Source organism: Hyperolius riggenbachi, chromosome 1 (genome assembly GCF_040937935.1).
Source record: "Hyperolius riggenbachi isolate aHypRig1 chromosome 1, aHypRig1.pri, whole genome shotgun sequence".
NCBI classification, from domain to species: Eukaryota; Metazoa; Chordata; class Amphibia; order Anura; family Hyperoliidae; genus Hyperolius; species Hyperolius riggenbachi.
Window position 1 is genome coordinate 207843269 of NC_090646.1, and position 21514 is coordinate 207864782.

General features: G+C 41.4%; 1 protein-coding gene across 1 annotated transcript in view; it reads left to right on the plus strand.

Annotated features, from left to right (window-relative positions):
• SCLT1 (sodium channel and clathrin linker 1) overlaps positions 1-21514 on the plus strand; it is a 281942-nt gene that overhangs the window by 204490 nt on the left and 55938 nt on the right. The window contains exons 15-17 of the mRNA XM_068279885.1: positions 2247-2318; positions 6113-6187; positions 10362-10507. Of these exons, the coding sequence (XP_068135986.1) occupies positions 2247-2318; positions 6113-6187; positions 10362-10507 (293 nt within the window). The remainder of the gene's footprint in view (positions 1-2246; positions 2319-6112; positions 6188-10361; positions 10508-21514) is intronic.

Consider the following 21514-nt stretch of genomic DNA (forward strand, 5'->3'; position numbering starts at 1 on the left):
TGTGGAGATGTGCTTTAATAATGCACGCTTTATCACTGTAAGTCATGCAACACTTAAAACTTAGAAAAAGTTTTGAGCAGATAACGATCCCATTTATCTTCTGTGCTCCATTGACTCAGCCTGTTAGACATATTAAAAGCTCCAAAATTGAAAAACAAAAATCAATGTTGTCAAACGTACCACTGAACTCTCCTTTCCATAATTGTAAGAACCCATGCATTGCAAGATCTGGAACTAGGTTAATTGTTATTATTAATAGTGATAGTTCACATAGGAATGGCAAATTTTCCCAATGCTTTGCAGATTACTTAAAAAAATTATTGACATTAAAGCAAACCTGAACTGAAAAATGGCAATATAAACATACATACATATATCATACTTACCTCCCGTGTAGTTTACTTATCAATCTCTTTCTCCTCTCCTGCGTCCTGTTTGTCCACTGAGATGGAATTCTCCGTCCTCCCTTTTGAAAATAGCCATTACCCCACAACAGCTTCCTGGTCAGCACACGGTTTAACTTTATTATCACCCAATTGAGCCACAGGGAAACATGGACCTTGCTCATCAGTTGTCCTTTCAGTTAAAACTGACATCAACTGTTATACAATTGACAGCAACTGATACATTTCAGTTCTGACAAAATCTTGTCAGAACTGGAAGGAATCGTTCTAAGACGAAAATGGTGAGCTTCTGAGAGGAACTGGCGGTGAGGCGAGTATGTAATATTTATTTGCAGATACATAATGTGTTTATTTTAACAATTTTACTCGGTTCAGGTTCACTTTAAAGACACCCTTAGGTGGGCAGATGGGGGGGGGGGGGGCAGATGGGACCCAGAGGCATGTTCGCTACCTCATGACATGCCTCTGTGTCTCCACACTGCTGCTCTTTGCCCACCCCTTCCCCCCACCGCCGTGCTATAGCCCCCCGAGATTGGCGACATTACTTGTCGCCATCTCAGAGGTAAACACAGGGAGAGGGATTCCCTGCTCAAAACGCCTGCCAGGGGCGTTCTTACAGGATTTCCAGAGCATGTAACACTAGTTACCAACCCAGTATGTTTTCAGTTTCTAAGAGGAAACCTGGGAAGAACCCATACAAAAATTAAAAGAAATCGAGTCAGGTAAAAAGGGCAAATTACAGCTATAGCTGTGCTCAGTGAGTAATTTGGGCCCTGGCAAAAGACTAAGCCCAAATTACGATAAATATAGAGCAAGTCGGCCACGAGCAATAGCTGGAAGCTAAATTGCATCTTACCCCCCACTGCATGGCGCCTCGGAGGGGGAATAGCGATTAATGTCGCTGGGAAATTTGTCACAGCAGGGTAAGATGTTTTCCGGCATCGCCCTATGCCCAAATTTCCCAGCGCCCTTTTTACATTTATGCCTTAGAAGTAGTGTTGGTGTTTGAGTTTGGGTTATTGAAATTTGGAAACCTGAATCCGTCTGTTACCACTCTTCAGCACCCAAACATTTTCGGAATTGTAACTCAGGATGAGGAAAGATTTTACAATGGGTCAACACTGACTACTGTATATTCCTGCGTATAAGACTACTTTTTAACCCTTGAAAATCTTCTGAAAAGTTGGGGGTCGTCTTATACGCCGGGTGTCATTGATGCCGAGTGATACTCCCTATCCTGTTACCGCCTCTCAGATCTCCCTGCTGAGGGAGCGCAATCTATTCTTCCATACCGCCTTGATAAACAGGTAGACAAGGAAAGCTGACCAGTCTACTTAAGGAGAGTTGACCAATGGAACAAGTCAATTGACTATATACTGTTATATACTGGGTAACACATACAGTACAGCACCAGTATTTGTTCATACACAGCACCAGTACATGATTTTTTTATTATTTTTTTTATTTGGTGTGCGTTGGAAGAGGGGTAGTCTTATACGGCGAGTATATCCCAAACTCTATTTTTTAACTGGAAAAGTTGGGGGGTCGTCTTATACACCCAGTTGTCTTATACGCCGGAAGATAAGGTACATCATTTTTAAATTATTATATTTAAAAAAAAAAAACCTTTTATTCATTTAATTATTTTTACTACAGTTCCTCTTTAAGTTTACCTCTGAGTCCTTGAACAAGACTGTGAAAATATTTGTGCCGGGGTTTGGCTTCAAGATTATTGAAACTAATAAATATTGTGTATTCCACCTGTAATTCCTGCGGCCTGCGCCACATCTTTGAATGTTTTCTTAGCGTACCGTATGCAACCTTTTTTTCTTTTTTTTACAGGTGGAAAATGCCAGGAAACTCTCCAATGTACAGATTTCACGGTTGACGGATGACATCTCTGCTCTGCAGACGGTACATTGTTCTCTGTTCAATGTGTCAAGTGTTTGTTTACATTTTGGCCTCCATACATCCACTTTACATGAGAATACATAGGCACAGATGTGTGGTTGCCATATGCTAAATATCTCTATGGATTTGTACTGAGGAAGTGCATCCTATCCTAACTACAGCTTAGCCATAATCTTGAATCCCAGATTGCATAGTTACATCATTTCTGAAGATTTAGCTCTTAAATTCAGCAAAGAGGGACTTTTGTGAAATTAGCAACAACCCTTATTTAAATTAAATGTAATTGCATTGTGGATTTTTTTTCCTCTCTGTAAATGGTAGCGATCTGTATTTTCAAGACATGGTAACCGTTCTATAGAAAGCACAGTTCCTTATCATTCAGCAGTGTTTAGTGCTCATTAGACACAAATACTACCATTTAACACTTTAGGGGTAATTTAGGAAGAGGCGGTAAAATCTGTGGATGAAAGCGTTTCCTTTCCCTTTCATTTCCTATGGTGTGAATAGAGCTAGGGCATTTAGAGTCTCACAAGACAATTTTCATCATCATGCAGCTTCATAGGCAGCCTTACCCTTAGGAGGTTAGTGTCTCTGAAATACATCATTCCTGGCTTAAGTAAGGAGTCGCTGTTAATGTGTACCTCACCCTCAGTACTCACCATAAGAATGCACATTTTTATTTTTAGTAAAGCAACCTTGACTCCTCTCAATATCCATAAAACAGACACCTTTGTTGCCACACTTACTAAAAGGGTGAGAGAGGCTTCTGTGTTTTCCATTTCTGCCCTGTGATGGCTAATTAAGTTTTCTAAAATTCTATTGATAGGTGCTGCTGTATTCAATTCGGGACATGTGTGAAATTGTTAGTTGAATTGCCAGTGTAAGGGCCCGTACACATTCCCAACTGATGTCGCCAGTCGGCGACATCGCTTGGCCTGGCTGCACACGCGCGTGTCAGCTGTGTAGCTGATGACGTGCTGTGTTGCTATGCGAGGGGGCGGGGGATAATGGAGGGACAACAATATTTACTTACCAGGGGCTTCTTCCAGCCCCTAGTAGTCACGGCGGGTCGGTGTCTTCTGTGCATGTGCGGACATGCGCTCGCACCGCACCCTGCTGCGCCTAAGTCATCCAGAGCGTAATGTACCAGTGTGCTCCTGGTGTCGGGGGCATGCATTGCGGACGCATACCGGGGCTCGGTGTTGCTGCAGTGCTTGCCAGCGGGACCAGAGAAATCAGAGCTGCAGCGAGGGACAAAGTGACCACTAGGGGCTGGAAGAAGCCCCAGGTAAGTAAATATAAAGATTAAGTAAGTAAAGATAGTTAATTTCCTTCACCTCGTAGGTCCTTTAAGTGGTGGGATCAAAGACCTTGCAAATGGGCTGTGTTGACCCCAAGTGCTGATTTAACTGCACAAATATGAATTGCCTCTGACTCAAATAGAAGCAGTCCTTTTATACGCAAATTAAACTTGGACGTTCACACAACCCATTACTGCAAACATCCAGATCTTTGCAAACAGGTGCCTACAGAGACTTATGAATATTAAATGGCTGGAGAAAGTGACAAATTAAGAACTGTGAAAACACTGACCAACTATCAATAGAAATTGGGTTAAAGAGGAACTCCGGAGTAAGTAAGAAAATCCGGCAGCCTGCAAGTAAAAGAAAGTTATATTTACCCGAGAAGCCTTCTCCTGCGATGCCGTCCCGAAGTCCCTGCATCACCCGACTTCCGGCGCCTATTACAGTAAACAGCTTGGCGGTTTTCTCTGGGTAGAGAGAGGAGGCGGAGCCAGGCGCCGGAAGTCGGGTGATGCAGGGACTTGGGGGGCGGCATCGCAGGACAAGGCTTCTCAGGTAAATATAACCTTCTTTTACTCTCAGGCTGCCGGATTTTCTTATTTACTCTGGAGGTCCTCTTTAAGGAAAAAAAAAAAAGGAAGATAGGCCACACATTCAGGAAGGGTGAGGAATCTATATAAAAAAGCGCCTTAGAATGATATCCAGAGGGATCAAGATTCAGGCCTCTTGCACACTGCACGCGATTCAGATTCAGATTCCGCTTTTTAATCAGTTTTTACATCCGATTCAGATTCCGATTTGCAGTGTGCAGGGAGCAAACTGCAAATCAGAATCTGAATCGGATGTAAAAACTGATTAAAAATCGGAATCTGAATCGGAATCGCGTGCAGTGTGCAAGAGGCCTAAGGGGAAAGCCTTTGAAAAACATGGAGAAGATCAGTTAATAGATTTTAATGGAGAGTCTTCATGGATTCCCTATGCTCCCCTGGCAGTAAAAGGAACAGAAGAGAGGTTGGCTCCTAAAGTGGCACTCCTGCACCTCACTCATGAGAGGGCATTCAGGCTCGGACTTGACAGGCTAGGGCTACGCATCTGGCTAACTGCTTCAGGAGGCTGCGTGATTCCGGATGTCATGTTACATTGATCTACAGCTTCTAAATCCTTACAGCCAGAAGTCCTTTACTGTTTGCAACCATGGGTAGAAAACAGCCTTAATGACTACTTGCGCTGGAGGCTTATAAATGCTTGAGAGCGGAGTAGGTTACATTGAGACCCGACACTTGTAGTAACCAAGCTCATTGCACTACTTATTTTCTTTATTCAGGTTAAAAGCCGGTATGCAGGGGCTCAATGTCTTGGTCTGTTACACAGTTTTGATGATTTTAATCAGTTATGGCAAATGCCTGCAGGTTTATTTCTCTAAGAGAAGTGGCAGCAATTGCCAAGTTAGAAAAACCTATCTTGAACTCTATTGCTCCCCCAAGATAATGGTCTCCTGTCCTTTTTACGCTCATCTACTTTTTGCGAGGCATATGGCTCTTGCTGCCCCTTGTCTTCCATACTGCCTTACTTTATATCCGTCTTCATGGCATTAACTGCCTTTCCCCTACACTTCCACAGTGCTTTTTGGAAGAGTTATGATCTGATTGTCAATCACTCAGTCAGTCACTTTTTTACAGAATGTGGCTAACAATCCATTCAATCCATTTGTTTGTTTGTATTATGTACATCGCTACGGAAGATGCTGGCGCTATATAAATAAAAAAATAATAATAATAATAATAATTCAATGCAGTTTGATGGTGTGTGTGCAGGTAAGTGTGTAAAGGTGCCCACTAATGGTACAATTTTCACGAGGAATCCCCCAAGTGTTCAGATAGATGTGATAGGAAATAAAATGGCATAATACATAGATTATTTCACCATCCAGAAACCATTTTGTACTTCCTATCCATCACATCGGATGATTTTTTTTTTTTTATTATTTTTTTATTGTCATCAAATGATCACCTTTAGAATTGTTCACAGTCAATTTGGGACATCGATATTGATTTTCTGCCAGTCTGATCACATTTATTATTTAATCACTTATGCAATTCTTTGCTGAAAATTGTACCATTAATTGGCACCTTAAATCATATTTGCTTCCATGGTGACAATCCGGCAAAAGCATCATTTGAAAGTTGCTGTATTTTCGTCCCAGAGCCATCCCCTTCAGCTCAAAGGTGCACCTGAGGGCAAAAAAACAAACAAAAAAACAAAACACGTTACAAATGTATATCAATCTCCAGTCTGACAATTGTGGTCTTAGATCCCAAAACTTTTTTTTAAAGCTTGCATTATTAATATTTGCATAGTATTATTATTACATAATTTTGTATACATCTAGAAACATTATTATTATTATTAATAATAACTTATAAAGCGCCAAGATATACTGTGGCGCTGTACAAAGAACCCTCCTTCATTGGTGAAATACACCCTTTGTTTCAGGAATGTGGTGAGAAACAAAGCCTTATTGAGCGTCTCTTGAGAGAAAAGCGTGCTGCAGAGGAAGAGCTGGAGAAGGTAAGAGCTCGCTCTACAAGGACACAGGTGCTCTCTTATACACTTTAACCACTCAATTCCCAAGCTGCAATGTGCAGGTTTATATTTAGCACTCCACATTTACCACTTTCATATTTTCTAAGCCATAGTTTAGCAGCCTGCTATCACCCCACTCATTACACATTCCCTTTACCCAGCGCAATTAACATATCACCTTGCTTGGGTCATATGTACTGTAATAAGGGAATTCTACCCTACATGGTGTTGTTTTCAAATGTTATCAAGTGCCAGAGTAATAGGTAAGTTAATCAAATGAAGCTGTAACAAGACATGAGGTCTGCACACATTTCCCTTGACTTCCATAGGATCTTTTAGCATTGCTACCTGCCTGCTCCTCACTTTGGGTATCTCTTTTTGCCTCAGTGTTCTGCATTGGCTGTGTAATTAAGTAGAGGAGGATTTTGTGAGCAAACTAAAGTCTGTTGCAATGAACGAGTGCTGAGTGAGACATTGCTTAAAAAAGGTACAATGGTACAAGGGTAGGGGCAGCCATAATACTCCACAGGTGGCCTTGCATGATTAGAAAGTCATATAGTGGCTGTGAGTTTTAGCCTACATTAACTCTATATGCATTGCGCATCATGAAAAATTGGATGTAAGATTTGTGGTAGGCTGCCATGAGAGGCATACAATACAGCATACAGTCCATACACTTTATGCTTGCACAGTGTGCATCACCTCCTGCTAACTAATTACATGCTGTCCGTTATCCTGTTGGAAATTATCACCCCGCAAAAGTACCGCAAAATATTTTATATTTAAATCTACTTTTTACATTTTTACTGTTTCATTGTCTTTGCTCAATGACTCATTCACTAAGGTATGGCAGAGCTAACCTCTATGAACTATTGACCCCTTTTATCTCTTTCCTACTCTCAGAAGCCATTTTCTGTTAGGAAAGGGTTTAACAGGTCCAGGTCACAACTAGACAGTCACTTGCATTCCAGATGTTTAACCCTTTCTGGCAGGGAAAGAAAAAAAAGAGGAACACATCACAGTTATCTGTGAGCTTGGCAAGATATACACACATCTATCTCATCATGTCACGTACCATTGTGTATCCTTAAAGAGACTCTGTAACAATTTTTTCAGCCTTAGTTCTTCTATCCTATAAGTTCCTATGCCTGTTCTAATCTGCTCTGGCTTACTGGAGTCTTTCCTAACTGCACTGTCTCTGTAATAAATCAATGTATCTTTCCTCTGTCCTGTTTGTCGGGCTAAAGCTTGATTGTGTGGAATGTGCAGGGCTGCTTGTGATTGGTAGAAGCGATACACACCCTCTGCAGGCCCCCTGCATACTCTGAATGACTCATACACTATGCTTAGGGCTCTTTCACATTAGGGCAGATTTTCTGCGTTTCAACGCAAAGGATAAAGTTTGCGTTACCCAAGGTGAAATGAAAGTCCATAGACTTTCATTTTAGCTTTCACATATAACGCAGCCTTTTTGTGCGTTGCGTTCCACTGCACCCAGGCGCAGTTTTTTGGCCAACGCTAGCTTTATGCGTTACAATGTTAGTCAATGTAAAACGCACACTATGCGCGTTTTTAATCCGTTAACGCAGGCAATCAGTCCCAGAATGCAACAGAGGAACAATGTAGAAAGTTGACAACTAAAAGAAAAAAAAATTACCTGCGTTTTTCTATGTGCAGTAACGCATTGAAAACGGATTAAAAACGCACACTCACTGCAGTGCAACGCATATCAAAACGCAGTAAAAGGCATATAACAAAACGTATGCTTTGAGCGTTCTCCAACGCAAGCTCTGATGTGAAAGAGCCCTTAGCTGAGCCTATTAGAAGCTGGTTAGTTTGTTGGTAAACACTGCCTAAAACTGTTAATTGCAAGCCAGGATTGCAGCAGAGAGTGGCAGAAACAGCACAGAGGGGCACAGGAGAAAATAATGAATAGAATGGTATGCTTTTTATTGTAAGAATATTAGAGTACAGATTCTCTTTAAGGAATAGTGACAGAGCACTGAGGCAACAGAGTGATGTCTCTGCACTTGGAACTTTTATGTTGCACTGTTTGGTTCACTGTGTATGCACATAGTTAAGCAACAGTGAATTGGACTGTAGTTTCACACATGGTTGCTGTGAGGATCAGAATTATTCAAACTAGGTAATTTAGGCTCGGTACACACCTGGTAAATTTGACGCCGCCATAGGCCCTAATGGTGGCACCTATTGGGTATCTTGGGAGCCAGAGGCACGTAGCATCTACAGTGGTGGTGGTATGGAGCCGCCCCATGGGTGCCAGAGACACATAGCAGTTACAGTGGCAATGGTAAGGCACAGGGGGAATTGTGGCGACAGATGGAGGTAGGCATTGTGGGTATATATAGCAGTGGTGATACAGTGTCGGTGAATTGATTTTTGAACATGGCCTCACTTCAAAAGGAGAAGCTTATGGCAGTGAGTTTGGCCTTAGTGTTAGATGTAGATAGGGAGAAGGTTAGTGTTAGGCATACATAAGGGGGAGGTTAGTGTGAGACTATGGAAAGATAAGGCAGTACATTTACAGAGATTCTACTATCGGTACACCTTATGCCCATTTTACCATGCGGCTCTTTGACATGTACACTTTTTCATCACATAGTGGATCACAAGTAATACATTAGGGGATTCTGTCCTAAACGGTGTTTGTTTTTTGTTTTTTTCATAGGAAGGTGTCATTCTATTATGTGATATTCAGATTAAGTTGTAACAAGATGTACAGTACAAACTAGAGATCTTTGTTTTCGTTGCACTGCTGGAATAGAATGTTTTTTGTTTAGGCCTGATTCTAGTGAATTGACCTACATTGTTAAAGGGAACCTAAACTGAGAGGGATATGGATGTTTCCTTTTAAACAATACCAGCTGCCTGGCTTCCTGCTGATCTCTTTGGCTGCATTAGTAATTGAATCACACATCTGAAACAAGCATGCAGCTAATCCAGTCTGACTTCAGTCAGAGAACCTGCTCTGCATGCTTGTTGAGGGGCTGTAGCCAAAAGTATTAGAGACACGGGATCAGCAGGAGAGTCAGGCAACTGGTATTGTTTTAAAAGGAAAAATCCATATCCTTCTCAGTTTAGGTTCCCTTTATACTAACCTACATCACACTGACTTTCCTGACTTTTCTTCTCACTCTAACCCAATCTGGCTCACAGAGCCATCACATTTTGTCCGCAAGTGGTTTCTCACCTTTGCATTATGTTTGGTTCACTGTAGACCACCAGGAAAGCTATATTAGAGGTGAATCCCTAGATCACCGGGGAAGGCATACGGGGAGGGGGAAAGCACTAGACACCAGGGAACTGTATAGAGGAGGGAGGGGGACCACAGGACACCAGAGAACTGTTTAGGCATGGGAAGGGGACCACTAGACATCAGGAAACTGTTTAGGGGTAGGAGGGTGTACAGAGGAGAGAGGGAGGACCGCTAAACCCCAGGGAACTGTATAGGTGAGGGAGGAAGGTCACTAGACACTAGGGAACTTTTATAAGGGAGGAAGGTGGCCAGTAGACATTGAAGTTGGCCCGCAACTTAGTCCGACTTTGCATTTTCACCTCTCTTCGTATTTGAGTTTGACACCCCTGCTCTAACCTTTTCCCTGTCCCTTAGCCTACCCTCTCTTCTGCTGAACAATAACCTTCCCCCTTTCCAGTACCTAACATTAGGCTTACCCTCTCCTCTGCCTACACTAACCTCTTCTTCCTGTGCAAACCCAACTTAGTCATGTTCACCTGAATCATGTTGCTCAATGCAGAAAACAAGAGGCACTTATTCATTACAGGTGGCATTTGCTAGCAAAAGTTTCTGTACAGCCATTGAGTGCTTCTCGAAGCGAACTCTATGTATTATGTCTGCTGTGTATAAGCAATGAGATGTGAGCAGCACTGGAATAAATTGGACCAATAGAAACAATAGCACTCATTTTAAGAAATCTCAATGTCACACTTCACTTTTCCCTCACGTAGTTTAAATGGAGTTTGTTTTGCATTATCTTGAAGCTGCAAAGTTTTGCTGCTTATCATATATAATCCTCTGCCATCTGTCATTTTTGGTCTTTCGGCGTGGTCCTTATCCGACAAACATGCTTCAATCCTTCATAGTGATCTAGTGTCAGCATCATCCAATCTCTTGTTGCAGGTGTATCGAGAAGGCCGGGTGAATGAGAAAGATTATAGGAAGCTGGAGGAACTACAACAGCGATGTCTGATTGCGGAACGAAATAAAGATGACCTCCAGATAAGCCTGCGAGGGGCACAAAAGAAAATAAAACAACTGGAACTGAAGTAAGCAGAGCCATTTAACCATCAATTATAGCTTAAAAAAATACAAAGTCAAGCGCTGCAAAAGCTTTCTGAGATTACTATGTAGATTACTGTTCTACAGGGCATTGTTCATCATTATGAGATAAGACCATGTGGTGCTGGCTATTTTAATTTTTTCAGCTGTGAATAAACAGAATTACAGTGTACATTTATTACAGGCGTATGCTGCCCAAACTAACTTCTCATCATGTGACACCTGAGATTACTGATTTACAGAAATTGGAATGCATCTGTAAAACTGGCATTTCAGTGTTGTATAAAATGTACTTTATTGTGAAAAAAAAACATACTTACTATATCTCTGCTAAATTGGCACAAACAATGCTGCCAGAAGGCTGTTAATATAGAACTAACCTTAACCATTTCCTTGCCAAGCGTGTAATCATTACCCTTAAAGTGAAACTCCACTATACAATTGCTCTTGTTTATGAGCTTGGAAAGTGTGTTCACTTTTTGGAGGTTGGACTGCCTAGCAAATTTCCATCTTGCTGAATGAGTAAATAGTTTGTCACTATTCAGTAGTGTCTGACTTTTTTCAACCCCATGGACCATAACAAGCCAGGCCCCTCTATCCTCTATTGTCTCTCAAATCTTGGCCAAGCTTATGTTTGTTGCTTCCATGACAATATCTAGCCTAATTCTCTGCCATCCGCTCCTTCTTTTGCCCTCAATTTTTCCCAACATCAAAATCTTGCCTTCTCATCGTGTCCAATCATCAGCTTCTTATTTTAAAATTCACACTAGTATTGAAATAAGCAAATATACTGGACCATTCAGGTATGACCTAACTAATATCCTTTATGAATATGCAGTGGAAGTGAAAAATAGATCTAGTGGTTTAGATCTGGTAGACAGAGTACCTGAGGAGCTATGGACAAAGATTCCTATTATGCAAGAGGGGGCAAAAAATAACTTTTAACTAAGAAAAAGAAGAGCAAGAAAGGAAAATTGCTGTCTAAGGAGGCTTTACAAAAACTTTACTAAAAAAAAGAAGAAAAACAAAAGGCAAGAACAAGAGATCTCTTCAAGAAAATTAAAGATATCAAAGAACATTTTACACTAAAATGGATGTGATCAAAGACAGAAATGGTAGGGACATAACAAAAGTAAAAGAAATTAAGAAAAGTTGGCAAGCATATACAAAATAACTATACAAACAAGATCATCACTGATAACCCTGATGGTGTGTTTTTTTGAGCTAGAGCCAGGCATTCTAAAGAGTGAAGTTCTATGGGCTTTTTTTATGACATTGCTAAAAATAAGGCTAGCAGATGTCAATTTACATTCCAATCTAAAAGAAGGGCAATGCCATGGACTTTTCAAACTACCACACAATTGCCCTCATTTGACATGCTAGCACGGTTATGCTCAAGATTTTGCAAGCTAGGCTTCAGCAATATGTGAACCTAGAAATACCGGAAGAGCAAGCTGTCTTTCTGGGAGGCAGGAGACCCAGAGATCAAATTGCCAACCTTCGGTAGCTTATGGAGAAAGCAAGGGATTTCCATAAAAAAATATCTAGTATTGCTTCACTGACTATACCATACCAAATCTTTTGACTGTGTGGATCGCAATAAATTATGGCAAGTGCCTAAAGAGATGGGAGTATGGATCACCTAACCAGGAAAGCCCCCCAGAGGTGCGGGGACGCCCGCATGGCTAACTTCTTTAACAGGAGGCAAATGTACTGTCAACAATCAAGCCTGAACGGCACAGAGCGGAGACTGATTGGTCGCAGAGGGACCTCCCATGTGCACTGGGGAGCGGTCCAAGTAAGTAAGCCTGGATCAGCATGTGATTTTATCGATTCGCCCGGAGGATTGTGTGAGTAACCACATGGCCATTCAACTAATCATGCATGATGTTTGACAAGAGCAGAGGCATTTGAACTAAGACTTATTTATACAATCCAAGCTGCTATACTATTATTGATATCAGAATCTTGAAAGTCAATGATTGTGACCATATAGGGTTAAGGCCGTCTGCCTTGGAGAAATTCCCTATGGACCATTCTTATAGAGATAGTTTGAATGACTCAATTGTGTAGGGGTGTCATTATGCAGGGAGAGTTAGTTTACAAGTATAGTGGCCAAACAATTCTCTGGTTTTAAAGGGATGGTGCAATCCTGGGAGATTTATTGGAGATCAAACTTGTTTTAACCCCCTTGGCGGTATGAAAAATACCGCCAGGGGGCAGCGCAGCAGTTTTTTTTTAATTATTTTTTTTTTAAATCATGTAGCGAGCCGAGGGCTCGCTACATGATAGCCGCTGCTCAGCGGCATCCCCCCAGCCCCGCCGATCGCCTCCGGCGATAGGCGATCAGGAAATCCCGTTCAAAGAACGGGATTTCCTGGAGGGCTTCCCCCGTCGCCATGGCGACGGGGCGGAATGACGTCAGCGACGTCGGGACGTCATTGGGAGACCCGATCCACCCCTCAGCGCTGCCTGGCACTGATTGGCCAGGCAGCGCTGGGGGGGGGGGGCGCGCGCCGCACCGGATAGCGGCGATCGGGCGCGCGGCGGCGGCGATCGGGGTGCTGGCGCAGCTAGCAAAGTGCTAGCTGCGTCCAGCAAAAAAAAAATTAAGTAAATCGGCCCAGCAGGGCCTGAGCGGCACCCTCCGGCGGCTTACCCCGTGTCACACACGGGGTTACCGCTAAGGAGGTTAATTGCTGTGTTATTGTGACAAAAACTATTTTCCACATACAAATTACGAGTCATATGTTTGTATAAGTTGTTTACTGTTAGGCACAAACCAGTATGTCAACTTTGAGAACTGAACATGAAACAACTGATTGGTTCAATATTGGAAGATGAGTACAAGGCTGTATATTGTCAGCGTATTTACTTAACTTATATGCAGAGTATATCATGCACAACTCTAGATTGACTGAAGCAAAAACTGGAATTAAGATTGCTGGAAGAAATATTAACAACCTCAGATATGCAGATCATGCACCTCTTATGGCAGAAAGTGAAGAATTAAAAAACCTCTTGGTGAAAGAGGAGAGAGAATGCAAAAGTTAACCTAAGGATCAACATAAAAAAAACTAAGATCATTGCATCAGGACCCCATACCCTCCTGGAATATAGAGGAAGGAAATGGAAGCAGTATCAGACTTTGTGTTCTTGGGCTCAAAGATCGCTGCAGAAGATGTTTAATCATTGAAAGGAAATTGATGACAAACTTGAGCAATGTAATAAAAAGCAGAGATGTCAACAAAGGTCCATATAGTCAAAGCCATGTTTTTTCCCAGTAGTAATGTATGGTTGTGAGAGATGGACCATAAGGAAGGCTGAACACCGAAGAATCAACACCTTCGAATAGTGGTGATGAAGAAGACTTTTGAAAGTCCCTTGGACTGTAAGATGTAGTTAGTCAATCCAAAGGTAAATATTGCACAGCGCAACAAATTGTCGCCTGTGCGTTCCGGGGGCTGCAGCGAGACAGCCGTGGGACACAGGAGGACAGGTTTTCTTTAAATAAATTAACCTTGACTGTTCATTAGAAGGAGGAGAAAAGCTAAAGCTGAAAACTTTGAACACATAGGGCTTGAGTCACGAAGACAAATAGCATGCCTTATCCAAGTTAACATGCCTTATCAGAGATAACATGCCTTATCAGAGTAGCATAGCGATCGCTACTGACTTATGCCTGCTAATTGGCAATGACTAGAGCTCCACTCATCCTGTCCTGAGCACCTGCGGGTTCGTAGCGCTCGCTATGCTACTCTGATAAGGCATGCTAACTTTGCTCGCTATGCTACTCCGATAAGGCGTGGTATTTGTCTTAGTGAATCAAGCCCATAATGAGTTATTGGTAGGAGCATGCTACTTATTTTCCATAACTGGGCTAATCCACTGACTGGCAGGAAACGTGGACACTGCTATGTCACAGACTCTTTTAGGAGCCATGTTTCACATACACAAACATTTTACTTGCTTACATGTAACCAAACTTACATAGAGCATACCATCTAAGACCTAGGTTCTCAACGTGTGGTACGTGTACCCCAGGGGGTACTCCTGATAGTTCCAGGGGGTACTCAGGCTTGATATATTTAACCAAGAATAACAAATGCAGAGTTTTAGAAAATTATAAATCTTATTTAAACAACACCATATTAGTATTTTAGATAATTAAAAGCAATAGTAAATGCTTGGACTTTGTTTAGAACCAATTATCATGTACTACAATTAAATATATATTTGTCAAGGGGTACTTGTGATAATGTTTACTATGCTAGGGGGTACTTGGTGAGTACGGGGTTTTAAAAAGGGTACATACCAATAAAATGTTGAGAAACACTGATCTAAGAGACCCTGAAATGACATGTAACATGACATGGCAATGATGACCTATGAACACTACTGGCTGTGATCACACCGAGCACCTCACACAAAGTACACACACGCATGCCCAACTCGTTAACGCGCTCTCTCTCTCTCTCTCTCTCTCTCTCTCTCTCTACTATCCCAAGGACTCTGTCACATAAAAGGCCAATCCGAGGTAACTGAAATCCAGCAGATCAGTACATGTCACAAATCGCTAATGATGAAATTTCCAAACTTTCCACATGTACAGGGTTATATGTGTGCTATTGAGCTTTACGATTGTAAGCCCAGTTCATACAATATAGAATATGATGTTTCATACTGACAGGACAAAGTCCCTATAAAATTAAATTAATGAATATCTATGTGAGCTTTACTGCAACATGAGGAGCCCAGCCCAAACCATGAGGAACAGATTCAGATCATTATTCCTTCACCTCCAGACTTTACAGATTAATTTAAGAATGCAGAAGAGAGTATTTGCCTGGTATTTTAAACACAACACCTCTGCCAGACGGGCAGATTGTTTGCCAGACGATGTGTTTCCACTGCTCAAAAATGAACTGTACATTACTGCTGTTAATGTCTGGCCTTGTGCATGATGATCTTAGGTTTCTGTACAGCTTGTAACTCAAGGGTGAAGGCAATTCACACCTTTGTTTCCACTGCTGGACTTTTACAGTTGGTATTACACAGATTGACAATTTGCATTCTCCTGGCAAACCACAAAACCTGGATTTGTTTGTCAAACTGGCAGATTGCAATGGTGACAGATCCCTCTAAAAGTAAAATTCCCCTACCAGAACCCAGTAACTGCATATTTTACACCACTTCAGCTAATGTGTGCGGGTGATGGACATTAGCTTGTGTGCATCTGCTTATCTATTGAATCCCAGTTCATAAAACTCATGATAAACAGGTCTTATGTTCACATTGTTTGCAGAGGCACTTGGGAACATGATAGTGTGTGCTGTAGTTGAGGATGATTTTTACATGAATCCAGCTTCAGCATGTGGCAGACCTTTTTTTTTTTTTTTTTTTTTCTTTTGTGAGCTTGTGGGGCCTTGCAATTGAGCTGTTTTTGCTTCACAGCAGCAGGACTAATGATTGATTGTGGCAGGCTCAGCAGGAAACAAATTTGACAAACTGATTTGTTGGGAAAGTGGCATCCTATGACAGTGCTACGCTGAGAGCCACTGAGCTCTTCAGTGCCACCCATTGCTACTGCTAAGAGACTGTGTGCATGTATGCGTGATGGTTTACTTCTGTAAATAACAGGTGAGACAGAAACTACGAGACCATTACTTAAGGCTATACACACACTCCCGGGCATGAAGTGTACATGATGAGATGTTGTTACCAGAAATAACTGTAAAGAAAAGAAAGTGATGTTCATTTATGTAGCACTGACACTGCACACATACATATTTTACATATAAGGGCAAGAAGAATCAAAATGTTGATGTATGGTATATCTTCTACTAAGTACACATAAATGGGGCAGTCAGAAAATACAGCAGTGCCAAGATCCAGTAGGAGAGGGCCCTGATTCATACTTGCATTCTAGGCGGAAGGCCTGGACACAGAAGGAATGTTTTTCTGTAAATCAGATGGAACTAGGTTCTTTATGAAAAGTTTAGCTGGAAGCAGTGATAATTCAATAAGCAGTTGAAATAATTTAGTACAGATTTGCGTGCTTTAAGAAGTGTGTTTTTAGGTTGCGTTTAAACATTACTTAAAATGGAGTGTCAAAGTAATTTAGGGAAGGAGTTCCAAAAGAGGAAGAAACATTGTGAGAAATCATGTCTATGGGTAAGGGAGGAAAAAAGAATGTGAGAAATCCTGTCTATGGGAAAGGGTGACTATGGTAAATGAGAGAAAGAGATAATAAGTAGACTTTAAAGTGAACCTCCAGACTAAAAATGTACTCGGCAGCACTGAAAAGGCTTGGTGTTTCTTTAACAGTTTCACAGCATCAGAACTTTGTTTTTCTTACCCAAGCCTCATTTTTAGCTGCACAGAAGCTAAGCTCTTCCCCATCAAAGACATCTGCCCCGGCATTTTTCCCCTGTTGCTGTGCAAAGCATGATGGGATTTCTGATGTTCTCTTTCTGTTATTTTGGCGCAAATTTGTGTTGAGATTTGAAGCCTGGGAGGGGTGATCAGAACACAGGACAGTTGGAACTGTGTCTCATGCTCCCTGTCACCTCCTTTCAACCAAAAAGATGTCTGCCCCCATGAAATCACAAACATTTGCCTGTTCTTTTAAAACAGGGTGGGTACGATATTATATTACCTATCTATTTTAATTAACATAACTAATGTAATTAATGACAGTATATTTGTTTAGGCCGAAGTTCCTCTTTAAGCTACGTACACACACCAGATGGAACCCGACCTGCAATTTTACTCTCTGCTAAAAATCTTGTGCGCATGACGGCCTCCAATGCTCCCTGTTGCTTTGGTCAGTGATCAACCTTGTCGAATGGATTTGGCCAAGAGCATTGTTCTCCCCAGTAACCCTGTCTGCCCTGTTATGTTATCCTGCGCCGCTTCCTCGGCTCCCTATGTTCTGCAACAGGAAGGAATGAATCTGTTTTTAGTTGGAGATTTTGCTAATGTTTAAGTTGAAATAACATGATCTTCCAGGTCAATCATTGTGTTAATTAATTACATTTCATTACATAAATAGTTTTGTATAATCATGGTTCTGCAAATGTGTATTAAAGTGTACCTGAGAGGAATATGTACAAGCATTTATACTTACCTGGGGCTTCCTCCAGCCCCCTGTAGGCTGTGAGCTCCCCCTCCATCCTCCATTCTCCCACAGCGTGGACCAGTAAATTCCCCATCTGGCCTAGGCATTCTTTAACGCTTATGCACAGACCAAGCTGCACTGTGCATGTGCTGTTTGCTAAGGCTGTAACTGCGCTAGTGCAGAACGCTCAAGGCAATGGAAACATGACCAAAGCCGCACACGGTCAGGGCCTTGAATGTGCAGCAGTCAGCAACTACCAGAGCTTACCGCAAGAGAAGAAACCAGCCTGGGAGGATGGCAAGGGAGCCCACTACTTACAAGGGTGCTGGAGGAAGCCCCAGGTAAGTATAAATGCTGTTACATGATTCATCTCAGGTTTCCTTATAGGGAACTGGAATATGGGGAGACACGATAAGGTAGACGTTCTGAAGGTAATTGTCTTCCACGCAACTTCAGTGTAGTGCTCAGATTGAAAAGTTTTTGTTCTTCTCACATTTCTTGTAAGGTTTTATTTTGCAGAAATAGGTTAGGTATGCCCAAGGTATTCCCTATGGGCTGGTATCCTACAGAGATTCTGAGATTTAATTCTGTAGAAAGCTTTAGCGTGAAGCTTATATCTATGTTGACAGCACCACCACACTGGCAAAAATTGAGAACTCCCGGTATTCCATATTTGAAATCTACTACCACAGTCCCCTTCCTACAACATTAAATGCATCATTGCTCTTTATTCTGGGTACACTCCATAAGTTTTTCCTCTCAATAGATGGAGTCGATAGTTAATTTCCGATATTCCTTCTGATCGATTCGGCGCTCGATTTCTCATAGAAGTGAATGGAAAAAGATAAGAAAAACGAGCGGAAGATAAGAGAATAGGGTGGAAAATTGAGCTGAAAAACGTATCGTGTGTACCCAGCTTTACAATCTATACTGTTTTCTTACGGATTCTGCATTATATTCTTATCATCTCTTAATCCTTACACTGTGTAATACCTTATTTACACAAATAATGTAATTAGCCAGAGACAAAAATAACTCTGACTAAACCATTATCTGCAGCCTGCTGATTATGGCTCTGATCCATTTTCATGTCATTTTGTTTTCTTTTTGCTTTTTTTTATCCGCTCTTCCTGCTTTCCATCAGCATAAATCTATATGTAATACCGGTATTCTGAAAAGTTGTGATTGCAGCTACCATTGTAATTCTCCAAAGGGCATATTTTTCTGTCTGGATCCGCTGTTTGCATCTGCTGCAAATCAAAGCTCTCACACTTAAGCTATTGTTCCATGTCCTGAATTAGTAACCGCAAGATGACAATATTACATTGTGATTTTTACCTGCAGTCACTTTTGATTAGCACATTATTCTTAGGTGGAAGAAATGGATCACAGCCTGCTGATCTGTGGCATTTGGGAAAAGAAGTTCAGCCCGTATTGTGTCTCGGAAGTGTGCTGGCTGAAAGGCGATGCATAATGTAATGGTACAAAGTACTTCTAACCAAGATTTTAACATCCTTAAAATATACCATAGTTGTCTGTCGGAAAATTAGACTTCCTGAAATGCCGTCCTTTTTTTCTGCTGCATTGTTGAATGTGTACAGAAATATTCTTCTTGAGTGGAAAGCGTATATTTGGCATGATGTAGTTTAGAGGAAAAGCCTGTGTCTAATACAGTAAGAAACTTGCCTTTATTTAACTTGTGTGTGTATACCTATATTGTAAGGAAAAAAAGAAAATGACTATGCTGACATCTTAAAGGGAACCTGAAGTGAGATGCTTATGGCGGCTGCCATATTTATTTACTGCTAAACAATACCAGTTGCCTGGCTGTCCTGCTGATCTATTTGGCTGCAGTAATGTCTGGATCGCACACCTAAGCATGCAGCTAATCCAGTCAGACTTCAGTCAGATCACTTGACATGCATGCTTGACAATGGCTTGTCTATGGCTAAAAACAATTTGTGACAGGAGATCAGCAGGACAGCCAGGCAATGTGCATTGTTTAAGAGGAAATACACATGCCAAGCCAGCCTCCATATCACCCTCAGTTCTGGTGTGCTTTAAAGAACAAGCGACACCCATGCTAACCTAGAAATAAAAAACACACACATATATATATATATATATATATATATATATAAGTAGATAAATACTAGTTTTACTTGCATAACAGATGTATTGTGCTATCCACGTAATTATTCCTGTGAATTTTATAAATGAAAAGCAGAAAATCCTATTTTAGGCAGTAGCCATCTTGCTAAGCTAACTCTGACATCATATCCTCCCTGACTCTTGTCCCCCCCCCCCCCCCCTCCATTCTCTTGCTCATTGTGTATTCATTAGCTGCCCTCCTCCCAGAGTCTTCAGACACTCCCACTGAGGTGTATACTAGGAACTGCACTGGCCTTTTTTTTTTTTTTCTCCTCCAATCGCTGAGTCACCTCAGCCTTGCTTGTAAACACAAGTGAGCAGGGGATCAGGTTTCAGATCATGTTTCAGATAGGCTAGGCAGGGAAATAAATGGAAGATGAGGAATATATTATACTGTAGATAAAAAGAATCCCCAGCATTCAACTGTTTGGCACTGACTACTAAAGGGCCAGTGCTCCTAAAGTATGTGATAACTCCAAACCATAACAGCAGAAAAAGTTTTGTAAAAATCCCCGATAGCATTGCATTAGCAAGAGATTTTCAAATCACTCGAGCTTAAAAACAAGCTCTTGCAGTGTGAATAAGCCCTAATCTGAATGTGATCAGACGGTGTCCGAGTCCATCCTTTCACTGCACATAGTTTTTCAATAGATTACACCATGAAATCTATTGAAAATATATCAAGCTTCAGCGTTGCTCTGTTCAATATATTATAAAATACTGTATATACTATATTGTGTGTATATATACTAGTCAATCTACAGTGGATCCCCCACCACGCCTGCTGGATCTTAATTGTCCATCTGGTCTGATCGTAATTTTAATCAATGCGCCATATTATATTATAGATTTCTGGTAGATTTGATCAGAGTGATTGAATCTGCCGGGTAAAATCGATGCATGTGTGACCTTTACCTAAAAGATTCTGGTCATCTCTTTGGTCAAGCTGTCAATACTTCTGTTTTAAGATAAGAAAATTCTGAATCTAACGGCCATAATCAAACATGACAAAGTGTAAGGCTGAGTATCCATGTAATTCTCCATACATTGGCATGGCTATGGGATTCAAATTCAGTTTCACATCAGCACAGGTGCCACAACCATTTCAGAAATGGATGTGTCATCCTAGAGCAGGGGTGTCAAATTCCCTAGTGTTTAGTGCTTTCCCTCTAACTCCCCCATATGGCTTGCTTGGTTTTCTAGGGCTTCACCTCCAATATAACTTCCCTGGTGGTCTAGAGTGGGCCAAACATAATGCAAAGTGGGGAAACCACTTGAGAGCTAAATTTAATGGCTCTGAGGGCTAGATTTGGCCCACGGGCCGGAGTTTGACATGTATGCCCTAGAGGAAACGTACCTATACAGGAAATGCACATTGCAGGAGCATTTTACCTAGCCATTCACAGGTTTCTACCATAGTGTTTTCACATTTGCGATTAAGTTTCCCACACACAATTTTTCACATTTGTTCCGCAATTTTTTTCACATTTGTCCCGCAATTTTTTTGATGCGGTAGAATACATTGTAATTGCGAATGTACGCGCTGTGCAGGAAAAGCAGAAAGCTGCGTGATTTAAAATTGCAGGGAAAAACGCAAACTCAAAACATGGATGAACTCTTAGGCCTCTTGCCCACTGCAAGCGATTCAGATTCCGCTTTTTAATCGGTTTTTACTTCCAAATCCGATTCAGATTTGCAGTTTGCTCCCTGCACACTGCAAATC